The sequence below is a fragment of the Pollachius pollachius genome (genome assembly GCF_949987615.1).
Source record: "Pollachius pollachius genome assembly, chromosome: 2".
NCBI lineage: Eukaryota > Metazoa > Chordata > Actinopteri > Gadiformes > Gadidae > Pollachius > Pollachius pollachius.
This window is the reverse complement of record NC_136935.1, coordinates 3645560-3664135: the sequence shown is the minus strand read 5'-3', so window position 1 is coordinate 3664135 and position 18576 is coordinate 3645560. Positions and strand designations below refer to the sequence as shown.

Genomic DNA, 18576 nt, shown 5'->3' with positions numbered 1-18576 from the left:
TAGCAGCGGCGGGTTGGAAAGGCTCACAGGCTCATTTTTCTTGAGCACGGGGAGAGTCACAAGAGGGAGACAGCGACCGACGACCCCTCCATGGCTGCTACCTAATTGGCAGAATGCTAGAAAAAGGATAAAAAGACAAAGATTTGGTATTCTGTCGAGCAATGGCCACGCCGCGACGTATGGAATAGTAACGTTAGAGAAAAAGCGGTGGCGCAACCAGTGTACTGTAGCCTCTGTCGATGGGGCTGTGACGTGATTTAACCAGCATTGTACACACATATAGATACATTTATACCGGCCACCCTTCGAATAGTATGCAGATGCTCTGCTTTATGTATGTGCAGGAGCATGACTTTAACGATTTCCAAACGAAGGCCCTTTTCAGGCTAACAGGATCGCTATTGTCCGCTCTAATTAAAAAAAAAACATCACTGGCAGGCGCTTCCAAATGGGCATATTAAAATAAAACAGAACCTACCGCATTTAAATAACGTTGCGTATCCACCATCACCTTCCTCGATCAAATTAAAATCACATTTTGAGCTGGTCGGTGGGGAATCTGCGTGCCTCGACATTAGAAAATACGTATTTTCCGTGGGGCCACAAGAAAACAAAGGCAATGAAGAAAAGAGCATCTAATGGACGTTTTTTTCCTTCACACGCTCTTTGCAGCGCACAGAGCTCAGGAGGAGCGCACGCGAGTGCTCCTGACGTCACGTCCTTTCTCCGGGGCCGCGGCCATCGGACGTACAGGCGGGAGCGTGAAGTCACAGCCTACGCATCACAGCCATGTACTGCATTCAAGTAGAGGCGCGCGTGCTGTCCGTCAAGCGCACCTGACGTACTACGTCAACAAAAGCCCTAATCATCAGAACATCATTTCTTTAATTTGATTCAAGACTTAAATTGGCTGCGATCTTTTTTACGCTCTACGGGTGAAGCAGACCGGTTAGATAAATGCCAGAACCAGGCTGAACAGAAGTTGACTACTAAAGTTGGAATACTATGGTCAAGTGGACCCATACGTTTACAGAATCCTGTTTTTTTTTGGTTTTGTTGGTCAATAACACCTTTAACACGACATACCGGTAGCATATTATTTCAGTTTAAATTAGTCAATATAGTACATTACATACATTTAATACTTGATGCATAGTAGGCAACTCGATCAACAACTGTTTTTGTAATCAAGATTAAAAATTACAAAACTTCCAGGATTTAGTAAAACATTTTATTGCATTTTTTATTAAATATGCAGACAGACATCTAAAAAATAAAAAATAAAATAAACACTGCAGTTTTGGCACTACACTAAACATTAGTGAGGTACTAAAAAGCGTCAATTTGAGTGACTTAATTTGTCATGAAAAAAATAAAAACGTACCAAAATAACGTTTATCTTGCTAGGTTATAGAAAAATAACAGATTATATGGAACTGGAGGGCTGATGTCACCAAGGTAGACCCAGGCGATCAAGGTGGGCTCAGATCAACAGTCATTTGAATTCGGTGTTGCGGTTGTTCGGTGTGGGTTGTGTTGAAAGAAAAAACTGAAAAACTTCATCGCAAAAAACAAAAGGTCCATCCATCATTTCAACGTAACCCTTCTGAAACAATAAATAAATAAATACGCTTATGCGTATGCTTGCTGAACATGCGTTGTATACATTTACGTGATACATATAATCATATGTCAATCAAACCGCCACTCAAACATTGTGCACGTGTGTGCGTGTGTCCGTGTTGCAGTCCGAGACAGAAAAAGACTGCGTTCTATGGTCACTTGTAACGAATTCCCGACTGGAAGATGGTACATTTAGTCCGGCGGGGGACAATGTGTTGGCTCAGTGGTGGTACACTTTCGAAATCATAAAGTGGGACACACACAAAACATCAAACAAACAGACAAACAAACAGGCAAGCAGACACACACACACGCAGGCACACACATACATACACACACACCCATTCCCAAGCGAATCACAACCCCTCAATTAAAAAAACACAATAAACAAAAGCCTGTACAGTAACCTCTCGCCCTGCAGAGCAGTCTTCCCTGCGTTGATTCAACCTTAAATATTAAGTATAGTAGAAATGTAAATAAGAGCTAGATACATAAATACACACTTTCGTAAGCCGATCATGATTCTCCAAGGTAGAGCCTTCTGCGGTTCTGTCAGACAGCGACTCTTCTCCTCCTCGGGTCCGAGGTCATCTTGGACCAATGAAAACTCAAGAAATCCATTTAAAAAATAAGAAAAAGGGAGGCTCTGTAGGCGGTTCCTCCTCCTTCATGAGGTGACATCATTTCTGTGGAGGAAAGCAATCACGACCCATTCAGCATGACGTTCCCGATGGTCCTGGTGCACACTCTGTGTGTGTGTGTGTGTGTGTGTGTGTGTGTGTGTGTGTGTGTGTGTGTGTGTGTGTGTGTGTGTGTGTGTGTGTGTGTGTGTGTGTGTGTGTGTGTGTGTGTGTGTGTGTGTGTGTGTGTGTGTGTGTGTGTGCGTCGGACCGTGCGTCTAGGCGTAGTAGCAGGGAGACACCAGCAGGTCGGTCAGGACCACCAGCTGGTCGTCGGTGAACTGCTGCTTGTGCTCCTGCCAGTTGTCGTGGTGCGTCCGGCGGAAGTTGGACAGAGTCTTCTTCACCGTCATCTGTGAAACCCAAGAGCGCCTCAGTGTGAAAAAACAACCTCACAAACCTCACCAGTGCAGACACGTGTTCGCTCAGAACACGCGTGTTCACCGGTTGACAGACACTCGTTAGTTACTTGTCTAAACGGGTCACAGTCATTTCCTAAGTATCCTACTGCACGGGTTCCATAAGACCACCTGGACACACGTTGACCCCAAACAGACCCGCGGTGTCTTGGTTTGTGATCATCATGGGTGGGGTGTTGTGTTGATGTTTGTGATCATCATGGGTGGGGTGGGGTGTTGTGTTGATGTTTGTGATCATCATGGGTGGGGTGGGGTGTTGTGTTGATGTTTGTGATCATCATGGGTGGGGTGGGGTGTTGTGTTGATGTTTGTGACCGCCATGGGTGGGGTGGGGTGTTGTGCTGATGTTTGTGATCATCATGGGTGTGGTGGGGTGTTGTGTTGATGTTTGTGACCACCATGGGTGTGGTGGTGCGTGCGTGTGGCCACCATGTGTGTGTTGGTGCTTGCGTGTGTGCTTGTGGCCACCATGGGTGTGGTGGTGCGTGCGTGTGTGTTTGTGGCCACCATGTGTGTGGTGGTGCGTGCGTGTGTGTGTGTTTGTGGCCACCATGAGTGTGTTGGTGTGTGCGTGCGTGTGTGTTTGTGGCCACCATGGGTGTGGTGGTGCGTGCGTGTACCTCGATGGGCTGCGTGTCGTTGAGGTGGGCGCTCAGGTTCATCAGCAGCTGGGGCAGCCAGGTGGGCACGTCGTAGGGGCTGGACAGGATGCAGGCGCTCAGGCCCAGGACGCCCGCGTGGCGACGCATCAGGTCTGCCCCGGGACAGAGGGTAGAGGCGTTCACACCCAGAGGAAACCAGATCTATCCAGCTAGATCTATCCAGCTAGATCTATCCACCTAGATCTATCCATCTATCCACCTATCCACCTAGATCTATCCATCTATCTATCCAGCTAGATCTATCCATCCAATCACCCACCTATATCTATCCACCTTTATCTATCCAGCTATATCTATCCATCCATCCACCTTTATAGTTATGAATACTATTAATTCCAAACTGTATTTTTCCTTTCATATTTTCAGAAGTTTTTTTCTATATATATAAATATAATATTTAATCTTCAGCGGCGCAAAAGCAACAGAAACTATTTCACTAAGGATAACAACATGTATGCATATATATATATAAAAATCCAATATGTGAATATAAATGGTCGTGACTATGCATTGCAAATATTATGTTGCAAAAAGCTTAAAGTCTTCTAAAGGCATGCCACTAAGCTCTACAAGTTTCTTTAAGGAACGCGTCTTGCCAGCGGAGGGGACGGTGTCCACGGCGGCGCCCAGGGCCCTCGTCTTCTTCTTGGGCAGGCTGGTCTGGCAGAGGGCCTCAAAGTGGGCCTGCATGGGGGCGTCCATGGACAGGAAGTTGCACTGCAGGAAGCCGCTGAGCGTGGTGGCGGCCATTTCCCGTACCTGCCAAACACAGGCTCTCGTTACGTGGACGGCAACTACGCGTTACCTTGTTGTCACATATCGAAAGGGATCAAGCCAACAGTCCTAGATCTGGTTTGCAAGGCAGAGGAGTTGATCCAGCGCCCCTCCCCGTTGGTACAGCCTTAGGACCTTCCCTTACACAATCTACCACACGGTCACTGATGGTGGAAGTGCACACGGCGACGTTTGGTCTTCCAACTGCTGAAGGTGGGCCGCGATACGTCAAAATGTAGACTCTGACGGGCTTGGTGCTTTGAGGAGAACACTGCTTTGGTGTGGGTCTGGAAGGGAGGAAATTCACTTGGCCAGATTTATGCTTGCCTTGACGCTAATCCGATCCACTAATCAAGTGTACTCCCGGAGGCATCGCAGGGCGACATCCCGTGTGGTACAGTGGACGCACCGGGCAACGTTTGGTCAGAGAGAGACTAAGAGTAGGAACAAAGCTACCTGCGAAACCAAGCACACTCCCCCTTCTTTTCACACACACTTCTCCTTCTCTCCCTCTAATCCTCCTTGAATCAGAACACTGTCGCCATAGCAACAGATTACTGCAGCCCGTGGTTTCCATGGCGACGGCCAGAGGGCTGGAGGAGTATGGCGGGAGAGGGGGGAATGGAGAGCCAGAAGAAGCGGCGTGCTGAATCATTACAGTGGAGCTGAAAGACAACGTCTGAGGGCGGCCTGCTAGCGCACACGAGCCTGCACCCCAGTAATTATATAGTCGCCCCGTCGTAACATCCAGCGTCTCCCTGTCTCCGATCCCCCACACACACGACACCCTTTGCTTAACGCAGACCGCTTTGTCTTACACGGTGAAGCGCTCCCGGATTGATCTGCTGATCGGCCATAGTGTGGTGAGGCCATGTCGTGTTATAACGGTTTAAAACTAGGATAAAGGACTATTTGAGGACCAAATGCACATGTGCTTATATTGAACGTTGCTGGTGATGATGCTGAGATGATGTTAAATTGCCAATTGTCTTTTTGTTTTTGTGTTGTCTGATTTTTTATGTATATTTTCTGTGGAACTATACGCTGCTGTCTTGGCCAGGGCTCCCTTGTAAAAGAGATACTGAATCTCAATGGGATTATTCCTGGTAAATTAAAGGTAAAATAAAAAAAATCAATAAAAATCTAACGCTTGTTCCTTGTTTGGTAAAGTGTGTGCGTTGCGTGTTCACCTCCAGCTGCTCGTCCTCCAGCAGAATGACGACCAGCGCCCGGACCTGGTCCACCGAGCCCTGATCGCTCATGAAGGTGAACAGGTTGTAGAAGACCATGATCTGCAGGTACGTGAGCACGGTGTAGCGGGCGTGCCAGGAACTGCTGCCGGCGATCTGCCAACGCCAGAGAGAGGGAGAGAGAGAGAGAGAGAGAGAGAGAGAGAGAGAGAGAGAGAGAGAGAGAGAGAGAGAGAGAGAGAGAGAGAGAGAGAGAGAGAGAGAGAGAGAGAGAGAGAGAGAGAGAGAGAGAGAGAGAGAGAGAGAGAGAGAGAGAGAGAGAGAGAAGGAGAGAGAGAGAGAAGGAGAGAGGAGAGAGGAGAGAGAGAGAGAGAGAGAGAGGAGACAGAGAAGGAGAGAGAGAGAGAGGAGAGAGAGAGAGAGAAGGAGACAGAGAGGGAGAAGGAGACAGAGAAGGAGACAGAGACAGAGACAGAGAGAGAGAGAGAGAGAGACCTGCGTCAGAGGTGATGCTCGCTGGCTGTCGCTCCAATCGGAGGGCAGTAGGACAAGATGGACGTGCCTTGCCCTGGATGACTAATGACAAACCAGCCCTCACCCCTCCATACCCTCATCAACTGTACACATATAACTGTAGAGAGCGGCGGAAGCCTAATCAGCATTCATGAGCAGAATACAAGGCACTTCATTAAAATGCCCTTTTACCAAAACACAAAGCCTTGCGCTGTGTGGGTGTCATTCAAGTGGCCCGCTTGCTGATGCTGCATTGTTGGCACGCACAGCTCTCATTCAGCATTAATTAATGCTCCTAATGACACTATTAGCCGTGCAGCATAGTACACACACAAACTTCTGCCACTCCAGACATCACATCCGGCGGGCGTCGCTATAGGGTCACCGCAACACTCTACGACGACAAACCGCCGGTTTAAAACGCTGTGCATAAACATCTGAAAACACTACACTGAAGCCGATAGCTCAATGAACAACTTTCCAACAAGAGGTGACGCATTCTCACGGGTATATCTGTACAACACACAGCAATACAATAATCACACTAACAAGAACAATAAAAAATATCATCAATTGAACAAGGATGGTAATGTGACGTATTTAACTCGACGGGGAACACACGTGACGTAGCATACTGGCTCCATACACGTTAAGACTTGCAGCATGACTGGAGGATTGCAAAGAGGGGGGGGACTACAGTGTGCCAGTGTGAAACAAGGGGCCAGCGGGCCAACGGGGGCGGGGGGGGGGGGGGGTAAGGAGAAGGGAGGCGCGGTGGATGACTCACCCCCTGCAGAACCCCGAGCACCAGAGGGATCTGTTCGGCGTAGAGGAGGCCCTGGGACATCAGGGACAGGCAGGTCTTGGCGTCTCTCTTCAGCTCGTCGTAGCTGTCGTCGTTCTCCACGGGGGCGATCTGGAGCACGGTGGGAGGGGGCGGAGAGAGGGGGGGGTCAAAGGCATCGTTTTAAAACTGAAAGGATTTGAAAATGAGTCCCCATACCGCTCGTACAGGGGCATACGCAGGGACGGGTCCGTTTGTCGAAGGCATTACACGAAGGACAAATAACTGAAGAAGACCTTCAAAATGAGTGACGCTGAAGAACACGTTGCTTTCAAAACTAGTCTGATGTTTTTAATGGCGTAACCCGTCGCGGTGCTTTAATGTACTGGGAGGTCTCCTGGGTCCGTTTAGTCCCACAAGCTGCTCGATACCCCTCTGAACCGGCACTGAACACCTGTTTACTGCCGCAGACCTGCTGCCCCCATCGCTACGAGAGCACGGCGAGTACAGCGGAACCTCGACCCCGGTTTGTTTACAACACCGCTTAAGAATGTGCTTCGTCCCGGCCTTTTGTGGTCAGAAATCAATGAAGGCCGCTTTAATGAGACTATAAATCTGGATTAAAGCCGGATTAACAGCTAGCATTTGTGAGCGATGCAGCTAAACCGCTACTCTGACTTTAAATGGATTAAAAACCTGACGGGGGGGAAGGGTATGGGGATTGGGGTGGGGGGGGTTACCTTGAAGAGCAAGGGGAGAAGCTGCAGTTGCTCTGGGACAGCGGTGGAGAAGGAGCGTCCCGCGCTGGCAATCAGCCACTTGAGCACTGCGATACACACAGGAATGAATGAATGAATGAACGCATTTTATTGGTCGTAACCAAGGGGGGGGGCAGAAGCTTCAGCTTATATCAAGCTCTCCCTTTCCACATTTTTAAGAGTAACAAACAAATGTCATACATACAGTGTGTTTGCATATACACTTACCATATACATGCATACATATACCCATAACGGACAATACTTATATTCCGTACATTTCCATCATAAGACGGATAATATCGAGTATTCTCATCGAGTGGTACTACTCAATCTCTGTACTTTGAGTACAGACATTGAGCGGTTTGATTTTTTTTTTTTTTTAGTTCCTTATGTTCTGTAATATTCACTAAACAAGCAATAAACCATTCTATAGTATAACCAACACAACATTTGAGGCAGTCAACATATACACCGCTCTTTCCTTAAGGCCAGGCCTATGAGATGAGATTAATTGATGCATGATTTCATATTATAACATCATTCATTTATTTATTTATTTCCCAGCCATCGCGCTTTGCATGGTTCTATTACTTTGTTCTATCACATCGCAATGTCGCTTTGAATTTCATTAATCGTTCCGCCCTAGTCGGTTGAGACAAGCCCAGGAACAAGAGGACCCTTCTGTGGGGAGGTACGGCCGTCCTCAGGGGGGAGGGGGCTCCTCACCTGTCTTGAGCAGCTTGATGGCCTGCGTGCGCTCGTCCGGCTCGCCCACCTCGTTCTCCTCCGTGACGTGGTTCTGGATCTCCTCGTCGCCCTCCGTCAGAGGCTTGAGGCGTGCCACCACCCGCCGGGTGAAGTCGGCGATGCGCGGCGAGCTGGTGGGCTGCGTGTAGGGCAGGTTGACGTCGATCATGAAGATGTACGTCAGCACGCTGGAGGGAAGGCGCGGGGGGGACGACAAAGTGAATACAGCGATATATACAATTCAAATATCATGCTTTCATATTCAAATTATTTAGGAAATTAAATAATTCCAATTCAAAATGGCAGAACGTTCTTCAATCACATTTCAGATAGATTAAAGTCATTTTATCAAAACTGACTTTTTTCTTATTTACACCTGACTTTTGATTTTTAATAAATTCCAATAATTTTCAAATTCTAACTCAATATTTTATTTAAATTAACTCTAAATTCCGTCCCATTATTGTCATGTGAATATTTTTTTAACATTGTACTTCAGTCGTTTAAACAATTCACTTATTTAAGCAACAACACACAAATCCCACCAGGTGAAGGCCAGAGTCCGCCGTTACCTGCCGATGCGCTCGCGGACGTTCTTGTACACCTGGGTGAGCTTGGGCTCCAGGTACTGCAGCAGCCGGTGCAGCAGCTCTGGGACCCGCCACTCCTGCTGGGCCAGGCCTCCCTGCAGCACGTACAGACGGCTGGGGGAGAGAGACGGTCCATTACACCTGGACAGACACACCCAGCACCTGACTGGGGTGGTGCCGGGCAGGGCTGGGCGAATAATCCAATCTTGATCTCGATTTTTAGCGCCAAACGAGCACAAAATTAACATAGTCGAGTTTTCGATTCTTTTTTTTGCTTTTTATGCTATGTTTATGTTTTTAGAACAGCTGGATACATATCTGTACATTATTTCAACATTTTCTTTTGGACCATTTTGTGTCTTTTTTTAAGGCAAAATTTCAAAGTTCTCAGTTACAAAGTGTTTTCAAGAGAGACATGCTGAATAAATACGTCACGCTCTAAAACTCAAAAAAACAATCGTTTGAATAATCGCGATTCCAATATTGACCTAAATAATCGTGATTAGGATTTTTCTTCCATAACCGAGCAGCCCTAGTGGTGGGGCTGGTGACGGTGCCAGACGACTCACCAGGCGTCCACAAAGGACCCCCCCTCTCCGTTCACGGGGGACTCCATCAGCATTTCAAACAGCCAGTGCAGCTTGCGTGGATCTCTGCTCTCCTGCGGACGCCACGGAGAACATGGTCAGGGTTGATGGCGCTGGACGAGGGATGATATGGACATGGTGGGGGGCGGGGGGTAGGCGGGGCTTACACATGCGGTGGCGATGCACGTTCCCCAGTCTGCGTACGTCTCGATGGTGATGTTGGTCAGGGCCGTGCGGAGCAGTGGACACAGAAGCTCCCAGAGGCCCTCCACCTGGGGGGGGGGGGGAGAGCAGAGCGACGCTCGGTCAATGACCGGATTACACATCCACCGGGTTGAAGACACAAATAAACAGGAAGTCCGCCCTACAGCCGTGACCTGTCACTGTTGATACATCTTAAAACGTACTTTTTTATTTTTATTTATTTGATTCTGAAATCGTTATTTAAAATATGCAAGAAACATGTTATCAAATGACAGAAACAAGGCTCTATTTTTCCTTTTTCTTAACACGTTTGAAAAGGAGTGGGAAGAAGTACACAATCGTTTAATCCCACCCCTTACTTTAAAGCCGTGCAGCGAGACATGGGTGCATAGGATGCTTGATTCCAGGATGACATTATAGGCGATCAATAACATAGGAGAATAATACACGGAGAGGCTTCCAGGGGGCTACCTTGACGTAGCTCCAGTGCTTGCAGCCCCGGATGAGGCCGGAGATGATCTCGGCCACGCAGCGCTGCTTGCTCTCATGGGTGTCGGCCACCAGCCGCTGCATGTGGGGCCGCAGCACCGGCACGAAGGCGTCGCTGAAGTTCCTGAACAGGCCCTGAGGGAGAAGGCAGCCGGGGTCAGGGGATGGGTGCGCTGTGGGGGGGCTCGGCGGCTAGACCCGCGAGGTTAACCGCGTGGAGATTATGGCTTGTGACGACTTAGGTTCGACTCCCATCACCGATGGGCTGATGGTGCATGTGATTCCTAGAGATGCACCGACTGCAATCTTCTTGGACGATTACGATTCTTTTTTTAAAGATGACCTTCTGGTTTCGATTTTATTTCTTCTGTTTCAGAACTTTAATGGACAGCCTCTGCATGAACATTTTTGGAACTTTTCTTTCATGGAAAATGACACGGCTTAAACAAATCTCAAAATAAAAATGCACTCCGGGTAACTGGACACACACATTTTATACAAATAAAACCCAACTGAAAATAATTTGCATTACAGCCCCCTCTGACATGTTTTACTTTCCCAAATAGAAAACAGGTGCAATAGATCTATACAACACACTTAAATGAATGCAGTCATTCCAGGTAATCCATGGAGCCAAGCCCAATGTAATAAAGAGTAAGCCATGGTGCCATCTTGTGGTGAAACAAATGACTTTACCCTTGAAAATGGAGAGAATGGACTTGACCCTGCATGTTTTTAATTTGTTCAAGGTCCACACAAAAAAAGAAGCGTAGTCTTACAAAGTGGAGTCTCACCTTAAAGAGGCAGAACCTGCGGGGGCTGAACTTGTCCTTGCCCTTGCGGTCCTCCAGGGAGAGGAACTCTATGAGCTGGGCGATGAACACCGGGTCTGAGAAGTGGTCGAAGATGATCTGCTCCCGCTGCCATGAGAGAGAACCGAAAGACGTGACCATCAGTGAAGGTGGAAGGATGTTTCACGTTGGAAAAGACGGTAATATTAAGAGTGTATGTGGGATACATCATCTAGCACAAGCCTCTTACCTCGTTCATCTCTTCTCTGGCCAGGTTTTGCTTTGGCTGTTCCTCAGGTGGGGCGTAGGACATCAGCTTTCTGTACAATGGGTAAAAAAAGATAATGTTAGAATGACACACACACTTACTTATGGCAGTCCCTCGATTTCGATGAGGACGTGGCCCCAAATTAAATGTATGGACATTTATCACGCACACACACACACACACACACACACACACACACACACCTGGGCCAGCTGTAGTAGCCCCAGTGCGTCTTCTCCACGAACACACAGCTCTCCCAGTCCTGCTGGGTCTGTGGCAGGCTGTCGCTGTGGTACTGGAGCCACTGGTTGTCCGGTCGGTCCCCAGCGGCCAGACCGCGGGGCAGCTTCCCCCCGCCTGGGGTAGGGAGGTGGGCAGAGGGGACGTCAGACATGCACCAGAGCTGACGGCGGTCATTCAGTAAGTGTAACTCCTGCTTACAGAGCTCCAGGGGGTTGACCGGCACTTTTTTATGGGGTCTCTTCAGTTGCTTCATGATCCCTGCCACGGCCGATATCGCCACCTGGTGGAGGCAAAGGGAACAGCTCAAACAGAACGTCTAGAGAAATAGGATGAAGGGGATCTCCAGTGTGTCTGAAGAATAGTGTGTGGCCTGGGGTGGTTAACTAGGTAGATAGGATGCTAACTACTTTTATATTCTGCTCGACTTTTATATCTGGTAAGTATGTCACTGTAAATTATTGTTTAAAATATTACCGTTTTTTAAGTGACTTACATTTTATATCTTATTGTTTTATAGGTTACAGAAAAGCTATATTTATAATATGTAGCAGCTTAAATGAGTAGTTTGAACTTTTCAAACTGTTAGTGTTAAACATGTGAAAGCTCGGTTAGAACTGCTACTCAACCCCGCTGTACTCTGAGCAATAACAATAAAAAGGAATCCTATTCTCCACTATAAAAGGACGCCTTGCATCACACCAGGTGTGGTGCCCATCGCCACGGTTCTAGCCTGGCTATTGCCAGACCAAGATCCACCGTAGGTTGCACGTTGGTCTGGGGAAGCTGCTGTCATTTTCTTCAGTACAAGTGGCGTGATCGACGGACCTAGTTCAAACGACTCTGTACGCAATTGGCTGCTTGCCGTTGCTTCCCCGTCGTCATTGTGTTAAACAAGCCAATAGCACGGCAGGGGGAAAGGCCAGCTTGGTGATTGGCTCACGCAAAAGCGTATCGGAAGCAGAAAGAAATGTAATGCTCTTCCCCAGACCCTTCTGCAGGGCGAACTCAAATCGCCGGCAGAACGGGCGGGGGGCGCCCAGTCTACCATGCGTCACCTTGCGGACCAGCAGGGAGTCGTGGTTGAGGCTTTTGACGAAGAAGAGCACGGCGGGAGCCGGCAGCGGCAGATCGTCCCTCAGGAGCAGCGAGAGGAATCCGATGGCGATGTGCTCAAACTTCCACGGCCTGGGGACAGCCACAAGCTGTGTTAGCGCACGCACGCTAAAGACACATCCTGTCATGTGGGTAGCATCGCTCAGGAATTATTCCACTCACATGTCTCTGTTGCTGATGCCGTCCAGCAGATCAGCGACTAGCCTTTCATATTTCCTGGAAAAAGAGAAAGCGTTGCTTGATGTTTGTTCGGAGAGTGCACGTCATGCAGACAGGGGTAGACATTGTACTCATAAGGGCATGGCTCCGACCAAACCATTACAATTAAGCACTAGCCTGCGCCGTTTAAGCACAGATTAACTCAAGGGAACCGATACAAACGGGTGACTTCAAGGGTGGATCCCGGAGGGGCGATGATTTAACAATGTCCTCACCCCTCTGAATCAGTGTTCTTGTTCTCCTGCGTCTTCCGTGCCACTGCCAACTCCTCCTCCGAGGGTACCGGCTGGGGAGGAACAGGCTTCCCGGCCACCATCAGTCTACTAGCCACCGCAATGCACGCCTCAGGAATCTAAGGCGAGACAGCAACACATCACATTACAAATATTTCCTCACTTCTGTTTACATTTCCTCAATTGATTCCATGAGACATCTTGGTTTTAAAGACACACTTGAGAATAGGACCGCAAGTCGAGGGCTAGAATAGGATAGTCTTTATTGGCCCTGAGGCGCAATTTGGTTTGCAAACAGTAGTCAACACAGCCAATACACGTCATAAAATAAAAACAAAAAAATTGGAATGAGATATAAAGGGTTCATCAGTCCTTGTTAAAGTGTGTGTGCTATAGAAGCTAGGCCTACAGCTTGCTTAGAAACCCAACAGCTAAAGGAACAAATTATCTCAGATATCTATTTGATTTGGCCCTCCTATGGAAAGTGTACTGCATGGCACGGTGGAATTTGGGGTCTCTCTCTCTCTCTCCCTCTCCCTCTCTCACCGAGAAGTCGATGCCAATGGTCTCGTACTGCCGGTGGATCTTGTCTGCCAGGTCGTCAAACAGGCGGCCGATGGAAGGCTTCTCCAGGGACATGGCGGAGCTGAGCCCCGAGTGCACGACGGCCGGCCACGTCAGGGTGATGCAGTCCCAGTCGTGCAGGTTGGCAAGGCACACGCCATTGTGGTTCCCCAGGAGACAGTACAAGGCACCCTGCGGACGGAGGCACGCGGGCGGGGGTCAGTCGAACAGCCAAGATGGGAACACATTTGTTACCTAGCTGTAGGCTTCCTTTGCCGAGAATGAATTTGCCATCAGTTGCATACAAGATAGTTATTATAGTATAATGATTAGTGATCGAACAATTTATCGGCCGATATTTGCGCTTTTTACGTGTATCGGCATCCGCTGATACCGAAGGAAATCGGTATCGGCGTATCGGTCATCGGCTAAGGCTGATGAAAAAAATCGGTATCAGTCCGAAAAAATCCATATGGGTCTATCCCTAATAATGATGTCTGACCCTCACAAGAAAAGAAAGGGCCAATAAGGGAACAACTGGCAGGGATGTAAACTGAGGCGAGAGCATTGATTGATAGAAACAATCCCACGTCTCAATAGACCCTACGTAGTTTGAACCGAGTCTGACCGTGGATTTGATTGTTAGTATTTGGCATTTCTCTCATTCCTCCTCGGCGGTACATACTTTGAATTGCTGCTGCGTGACATCTCTGCGGTTGGGTTTGAGGAACTCCAGCACGTGGGGGATGAGGTCTCGGCAGCAGAAGTTGTAGGTTCCCAGAGCGGTGAAGAAAACCCCCTGGGCCCGACTTCGCACCTGGCAGGAGGAACAGCAGACAGCCCTGAGGTCAACACGTCTGTCAGCCGGCAGGGGCTTGGCACTGAGTACTAACGCTCTGTGGAGTCGCAGAGTGTGTTACGAAAACACACAGCCGTGTTGACGCCTCACCTGGCTGTACGTGCTGGTGGAAAGTCTCAGCAGATCCTTCATGAGGTCCTGGTGAACGCTCCTGTACTGGCAGCCCTCCATCGTCAGCTTACGTAGCTGCAAAGTGACGGCCAAGAGAATGCGATGTTTACGTATGTGGGGGTGGGGGGGGGGGGGTTCATGACTCATTTGTGGCGTGACCAGTCGCCCCACGGGGAGCTCATGTACCTCATGTTGGAGCATGACTCGGTCTATGAGCAAGGCCCTGATGTGCTGCTTTCTGCCGTGAAGCTGAGAAGGAAAACCGGTACATCATTAAAATGACATGGTTCGTTATTTTGCGGTTGCAAGCTGACGTCTGGATGCCTCGAAGAAACTCGCTCACTCTGTTCTCCATCGATTTCTTCACGAGGTTGAACCTCTTCCAGCGGGAGTCAAACTCGTGCTTGTGGGAGCCTTTGAAGTGCAACAGGTCACTGATGATCTGTGCAAAGACGCAGGTGTAAGAGAGGTCACCGTACAGCGGCATGGGAATCGTTTCAGGTTCACGGTCTCGGCCCCTTCTCTTTACAAAGGATGTCAACAGCCCGCTCTTCAATCCTGCCTTACCTTGATTATGGAGAACAGGGACTTGGTATCATCCTCAGAGTGCTCCAGGATGTAGTCTGAAACCAACAGGAGAAGAGCCTTTGTTTATTTGGATGAGAGACGGTGGACCAGGGACTTTTCAATTTGGCATGATATCTCGGGGTATGACGGTTCACTCAGCTCACGATTCGATACGATACACGATGTTTTGAACAAAACTTGAATGAAGAAAATGTATGACTGAAAAAATATTGACGTTTATTTTAAAGACACAAAATATGAAAAACAATGCCATTTGCGCTATATTTCCAATTCTTATGAAATTGTGTTATAGTAACATGGTATAGACTAATCATCACGTCATAAATGGCAATAAACAAAAAGTTTTTTCTTAGTCTATTAATTTTTAAATGCAAACTTATGTCTATAAATAAAGTATGAAAAAGACGTTCAACTTACGAAGCAGCTGTCTCATCACACTACAGATGGCGTCCCTGTAGTTCTCCCTGGACACATCTGCAGACAGGGAGCAACACTGTTAGTCCACAGGACATGGCTGCTACCACTACACTATGTGGAACACGACCTTGACTATTTACGCCCGGTTCCCCTTGAGGCACTTACCGTACTCCCTTCCGATGTAGAGGTGAGTCTCCTCCAGATTCACCATACTCTGAACCCTAGAGATGAGAAGAGGTGGAGCAAAGTCATGTGTGGCCGTCACAAGTTGTTGAACTGAGAATAGAAGGTCCTTCGGTCAAGAAATATTAAAAGAGAAGAAGGGTCTCCTATGCTAGGAATAGAGGACGCAAAAACAGAAATGAAGGGGAAGTTTATTTGTTTGAGCTGTTAAAATGCGTTAATGCACTAGACCACTTCGAATGGTTCGCCAGATAATCTCCCTCTTGCCTCTCCGCACTAAACACTAATCGTGTCATAATTCGTTGCTGGCGCTTGACTCCTCTTCAGTGAATAGTGTTGTGTGTACACATGTGCATTGCAGCCGCTCACAGTTCAGAGACTGGCTCTCCTTTCAGGGGAGGCATCAGGCTCCCAGCTCCCAAGAGGCAGTGCTGAACCACGGCCAAACTCTGCAGGACATCCTCCCTGGAACCCACAAAGTTAACCACCCGTTAAAACTGCACACATCAGCACAGAAAAAAACAATCACAATTCATAACAGCAAATATTAACGAGGTGGTTGATTCACTACCGGCTCATCTCCATCTCTCCCTGCGAGAACCTCTGGAGACGCTGCAGCTCCGGCTGGAGGATCAGGTCCAGGATGTAGAAGGCGAACGAGGTCTCCTCCACGCAGGGCACGTGCCACTGGATGTCCAGGTTCCACAGGTCTCCGGGCCGGCCCCAGTCCTGCACGGCGGGCGACCACGCAAAAGCACAAAAAGACACCGATCAGCGCTGGGTCACACCGGTGTGACTCGACTGAGAGTTATGCCTGGTGAGGAGTCAAATCTCGTTTGGTCTTATTATTATTATTATTATTAGGTGCAATACCCTGGAGAGAATATAGCATCACTAGAGTCGAGTTGTACGACCATGGTCCTAGCGATTTGGATTGACCCGTTCACGTGGCAGACTCTCTTTCTATATGGAAGCGGAGGCTGCTTTATGAATGGCTGATTAAACACAACCCATTGTAGGTCTGCACCACAGCTATCTATTCTGAGAACCAGCCAGAGAGGAACCTCGTCTTGTCCACTATGCAGGAAAGAGGTTAACCACCTTAGAAACCCACTACAACAGAAACGTTTTGGATTTCGACAATAAAGACAAACATAAGCCCTTTTTCAGTCTGAGTGGACACTTTTAGTATTTGGCGGTGGACTGCCTTTGTGTCACATGGGGTGTGGTTTGCATCATTTGTTGCTTTTCTAACAGATCTATTGCTACATTTGCGAGCTTTGTATAATACTCTGCCCTGTTTAGTATACACAAGAATGTGATACAATGCATTCCACTTGCATCACATAAATACTGGGTGCAAGCGCTCTACAAGAATTCTGCTTGGGAATTTAAATATGGAAGTAAAGAGGTAAACAAAAATATATCCATACTACATCCCAATAATGCTGTATAGTACGGAAATACCACATTTAAGTTTCAAATGTTGACAGTTTCAGAGTCGCACATTTGAAAGACATAGGGCCACCAAGCCTGTAAAGAATCTAAATAACCACACAGTAAGGGTGCAGGTTCAAGAAGAGCATTTTTTACGTTAAGTTTCTTTTGCTATGAATAACATTTAACCCCTTATCTGACTGTGCGTGCGTGCGTGCGTGCGTGCGTGCGTGCGTGCGTGCGTGCGTGCGTGCGTGCGTGCGTGCGTGCGTGCGTGCGTGCGTGCGTGCGTGCGTGCGTGCGTGCGTGCGTGCGTGCGTGCGTGCGTGCGTGCGTGCGTGCGTGCGTGCGTGCGTGCGTGCGTGCGTGCGTGCGTGCGTGCGTGCGTGCGTGCGTGCGTGCGTGCGTGCGTGCGTGCGTGCGTGCGTGCGTGCGTGCGTGCGTGCGTGCGTGCGTGCGTGCGTGCGTGCGTGCGTGCGTGCGTGCGTGCGTGCGTGCGTGCGTGCGTGCGTGCGTGCGTGCGTGCGTGCGTGCGTGCGTGCGTGCGTGCGTGCGTGCGTGCGTGCGTGCGTGCGTGCGTGCGTGCGTGCGTGCGTGCGTGCGTGCGTGCGTGCGTGCGTGCGTGCGTATCACCTTGATGGGCAGCCGGTCACTGGAGTGCTGGTGGAAGCCGCCGGGCATACTGCAGTACTCGGTGGGGTAGATGAGTGCAGTGGAGCGCAGGATGTGGTGTAGCATGTTGCAGGCCAGGGTGTAGCCCTGCTTGCACTTGAGGCGCAGGGTGAGCTGCAGGATCTGCACCAGCTGTGTCCGGTAGGGCAGGACCTTGTCCCCGTCCACACGGGTCACCTGGGGGGGGGGTGGAGAGATGGCCATCGTGAGCGTCCAGCAAACTCAGGTATTTTCAAATGGTTATCGCTTGTTCCGTCTACATTTAAATTTTGGATACTTCTGCTAATAATTCGGCACTACATGTATTTAATATGGTATAAGTACTATAGTATTGCATTTTATAACCCTACATATGATATAATATATTAGTATTATATTAAAAATTTATGTTGTTCCGATATGAGTTATTGAATAGAATAGAATTCTTTATTGTCATGCACAGGATAGAAAGAAATTGGATGGCAGTCCTCTTGGTGCTTTATAAAAATAGACAGTTAGGTATAAAATATAAAACAATACTTTGCTGTTGTGATTCATGTTTTCTTTCAGGTTTTTTTTGCACAAGTAGATGGGTTGGGGGCTGCAGAGGGCAAGCATTCCCCGGCAGTGGACTTGTCCTTGCATGTGCACAATGAACCAAGTTTCTCGGGCTCCAAAATACCTCGGAGAGCAGCTGGAGACTCCACAGCAGCTCCTTGTCCAGCTCCTCCTCGCTCAACACCTCCTCATCTGGGGAAACGATGCAGTGGCAGAGAATGACTAACAGGAAACTCACCAGCAAGTGCTGCATTGGTCTAGTGTGCCTGGTTTCAGATTTCCAACGCATGCGTTGGAAAACCACTGATCTAAGGGCGA

The 18576-nt window shown here is 48.6% G+C and overlaps 1 protein-coding gene across 4 annotated transcripts in view; it reads right to left on the bottom strand.

Annotated features, from left to right (window-relative positions):
* Window positions 1-1217: 1217 nt before the first annotated feature.
* psme4a (proteasome activator subunit 4a) overlaps window positions 1218-18576 on the bottom strand; it is a 31358-nt gene continuing 13999 nt past the window's right edge. For 2 of the 4 annotated variants that reach the window (XM_079728958.1, XM_079728959.1), the window contains 31 exons: window positions 18383-18450; window positions 17683-17898; window positions 16184-16341; window positions 15982-16077; window positions 15595-15650; window positions 15430-15486; window positions 14992-15047; window positions 14768-14866; window positions 14611-14673; window positions 14404-14499; window positions 14140-14271; window positions 13437-13646; window positions 12873-13009; window positions 12601-12654; window positions 12381-12510; window positions 11524-11605; window positions 11286-11439; window positions 11065-11134; window positions 10818-10943; window positions 10006-10158; window positions 9498-9602; window positions 9313-9404; window positions 8726-8857; window positions 8133-8341; window positions 7386-7471; window positions 6649-6777; window positions 5349-5504; window positions 3981-4143; window positions 3343-3476; window positions 2515-2656; window positions 1218-2309 (listed from right to left, as the gene is read on the bottom strand). In XM_079728958.1, the coding sequence (XP_079585084.1) occupies window positions 2522-2656; window positions 3343-3476; window positions 3981-4143; window positions 5349-5504; window positions 6649-6777; window positions 7386-7471; window positions 8133-8341; window positions 8726-8857; window positions 9313-9404; window positions 9498-9602; window positions 10006-10158; window positions 10818-10943; window positions 11065-11134; window positions 11286-11439; window positions 11524-11605; window positions 12381-12510; window positions 12601-12654; window positions 12873-13009; window positions 13437-13646; window positions 14140-14271; window positions 14404-14499; window positions 14611-14673; window positions 14768-14866; window positions 14992-15047; window positions 15430-15486; window positions 15595-15650; window positions 15982-16077; window positions 16184-16341; window positions 17683-17898; window positions 18383-18450 (3554 nt within the window). In that variant the 3' untranslated portion in view covers window positions 1218-2309; window positions 2515-2521. Of the gene's footprint in view, window positions 2310-2514; window positions 2657-3342; window positions 3477-3980; window positions 4144-5348; window positions 5505-6648; window positions 6778-7385; window positions 7472-8132; window positions 8342-8725; window positions 8858-9312; window positions 9405-9497; window positions 9603-10005; window positions 10159-10817; window positions 10944-11064; window positions 11135-11285; window positions 11606-12380; window positions 12511-12600; window positions 12655-12872; window positions 13010-13436; window positions 13647-14139; window positions 14272-14403; window positions 14500-14610; window positions 14674-14767; window positions 14867-14991; window positions 15048-15429; window positions 15487-15594; window positions 15651-15981; window positions 16078-16183; window positions 16342-17682; window positions 17899-18382; window positions 18451-18576 lie in introns of all 4 variants that reach the window. The other 2 variants (XM_079728956.1, XM_079728957.1) reach the window with 1 other exon arrangement.